Below are 2,186 nucleotides of genomic sequence, written 5' to 3'. Positions count from 1 at the left end.
AGGATCATAGCCGACCGACTCGTCCGGCACTTGTCCCGGAGGGGTCCGGATTTATCGGACAATCAATACGGCTTCCGAGAGGGGCGATCAACGATCGACGCCCTGAAGCGCATCATGTCCCTCTCGGAGGCCGCTACGGAGACCGGCAGGGTGTTGCTGGGAGTAAGCTTCGACATCGAGCATGCTTTCAACACCCTGCCGTGGCCAACGATAAGGGAGGCACTGCTCTATCACGGCGTGCCTCCCTACTTAGTGGCCATATTATTCGACTACCTCCGGGACAGACAGTTGGTCTACACGGACCAAGATGGAGTGGTCCGTGTTAGGCTGGTCGTGCGGGGGGTTCCACAGGGGTCGGTCCTCGGGCCGCTTCTGTGAAACTTGGGTTGGGATTACGTTCTCCGGATCGCCCTCCTCCCGGGGTGTTGGTTGAATGGTTTCGCCGACGACACCTTCCTGGGAGTTAAGGGCGATACGTGGGAGGAGGCCATACGGAAGGCAAATGTCGCAGTGGCGGCGGTTGTGGCCGCAACGAGAAGGGTGGGCGTCAAGGTGGCTCCCCAGAAGACGCAGGTCGTCTTCTTTTACGGGAAGTCCAAGGGGAAGCCACCAGCCGACGTCTATATCATGGTCGAGGGAACCCGTGTCTCCGTGGGGCCCAGCATGAAGTTGCTGGGCCTCTGGTTGGACGGTACCTGGAGCTTTGGCGAGCACTTCGCTCGCCTTACTCCAAAAGCCAAAGGAGTAGCCAATAGTTTGGCGAGGCTAATGCCAAACATGGGAGGGGCGAGCGGTCGTGCTCGCCGGCTCTACGCCGCGACCGTGCAGGCCGTTCTACGGCGCCCCGATTTGGGTGTCGGCGATGGAGAGCTCGCGCCATTTGCGGGCGAAACTTTGCCAAGTGCAGAGGACGATCGCCCAGAGAGTATCACGTGCCTATAGCACGGTCTCCCATGCGGCAGCGACAACCCTGGCAGGCCTCCCCCCGATGGAGCTTGCAGCCCGACAGTACGCCGAAGTATACCGGCGTGTAAAAGAGCTGCAAGCCGGGGGAGGACCAATCCTGCCGAGGGCGCGCAGAGTCATAAGGCTCCAGGAGAAGGCAGTCCTGGTCAAAAAGTGGCAAGACTGGCTAGATAAAGCCGAATTTGGTAGGAGGACCGTCGATGCCGTCCAACCCTGCTTGGCCGAGTGGTTGAGCGGTCGGAGACACGGATTGTCATATCACGCTGTGCAGGTGCTTACCGAGCACGGATGCTTTGGTAAGTACCTGCACAGAATAGGGAAAGAGGCCACAACAGAGTGCCACCACTGCGACGAGGTGGAGGACACGGCGCAGCACACGCTGGAGGTATGTCCAGCGTGGGCAGCACAGCGCCGTGTTCTACAGGGGAAGGTCGGGAATGACCTCTCCCTCCCGGCTGTAGTGGCGGCTGCAGTCGAGAATGAAACGAAGTGGCGGGCATTCCTGGCCTTCTGCGGCAGTGTAATGTCGCAGAAGGAGGCGAGCGAGAGGATTAGGAGGGGGGAAGTACGCCCCCCCTCCGACCGACAGGGAAGAAGAGGAGGAGGAGTGGACGCCGAGGCGACCATCAAGAGTGTCGCCGCCGCCAGAAGAGTGGCGGCGACGATTGCGGCCTCGAAACGGTGCCCTGAATACGGTTCCACGTAGGGCGTGATAGGAGGGGGAAAAGGGGGACGGGCTCCGAGGACTAGAGAGGAGATGGTGGGCATTTCTTGGCTTTTGCGGCCAAGTAATGTCCCGCAAAGAGGAGGATGAGAGGATCCGTCGGGGGGAGGTAGTTCCTCCTTCACCACTATCGACGGATTCCTCCGACTAGATTCCTGTCAACCACCGGTGCTAGAAAATGACAGGTGCCATTACACAAGGCACGAGCAGGAGATACACCTCCGGGAGACTCCCCTCCGACTGAGGAGAATCCCGGAGGAGAGGAGGTTCGGCGTCCCGGCGGGGTAACGGGCGCCGAACACAACTCCCACAACTACGGGAGGAATGGCGGGGTGGGTGGTGTCCACACTCCGCCACACACAATGAGAATAGATGGCTCAATAGAGCCGACAAGTCAAATCGTCGGGAAAGGAAGCCCAAGCCAGGGTCTAGCGCTGGAGATGTCCCGGAAGTAATGATAGTCAGTTCCTGGGGCGTCTCCATAAGCGCGGCGAAG

The 2,186-nt window shown here is 60.1% G+C and overlaps 1 protein-coding gene across 1 annotated transcript; it reads left to right on the top strand.

The window, feature by feature from the left end:
- The first annotated feature begins 988 nt into the window (after positions 1 to 988).
- On the top strand, positions 989 to 1,672 carry LOC139823665 (uncharacterized). Its single transcript, XM_071796182.1, has one exon. The coding sequence runs from the start codon at positions 989 to 991 to the stop codon at positions 1,670 to 1,672; it is 684 nt and encodes a 227-aa protein (XP_071652283.1).
- The last annotated feature ends 514 nt before the right edge of the window (positions 1,673 to 2,186 follow it).

This window comes from Temnothorax longispinosus, unplaced genomic scaffold (assembly GCF_030848805.1).
Source record: "Temnothorax longispinosus isolate EJ_2023e unplaced genomic scaffold, Tlon_JGU_v1 HiC_scaffold_15, whole genome shotgun sequence".
Taxonomy (NCBI): domain Eukaryota; kingdom Metazoa; phylum Arthropoda; class Insecta; order Hymenoptera; family Formicidae; genus Temnothorax; species Temnothorax longispinosus.
Note: the sequence above shows the minus strand (reverse complement) of the source record. Positions and strands in the feature narration are given on the sequence as shown.

Bases quoted from the DNA above. Each gene is read 5' to 3' on its own strand.
- LOC139823665 (XM_071796182.1), top strand. From the start codon at position 989: ATGGAGCTTGCAGCCCGACAGTACGCCGAAGTATACCGGCGTGTAAAA.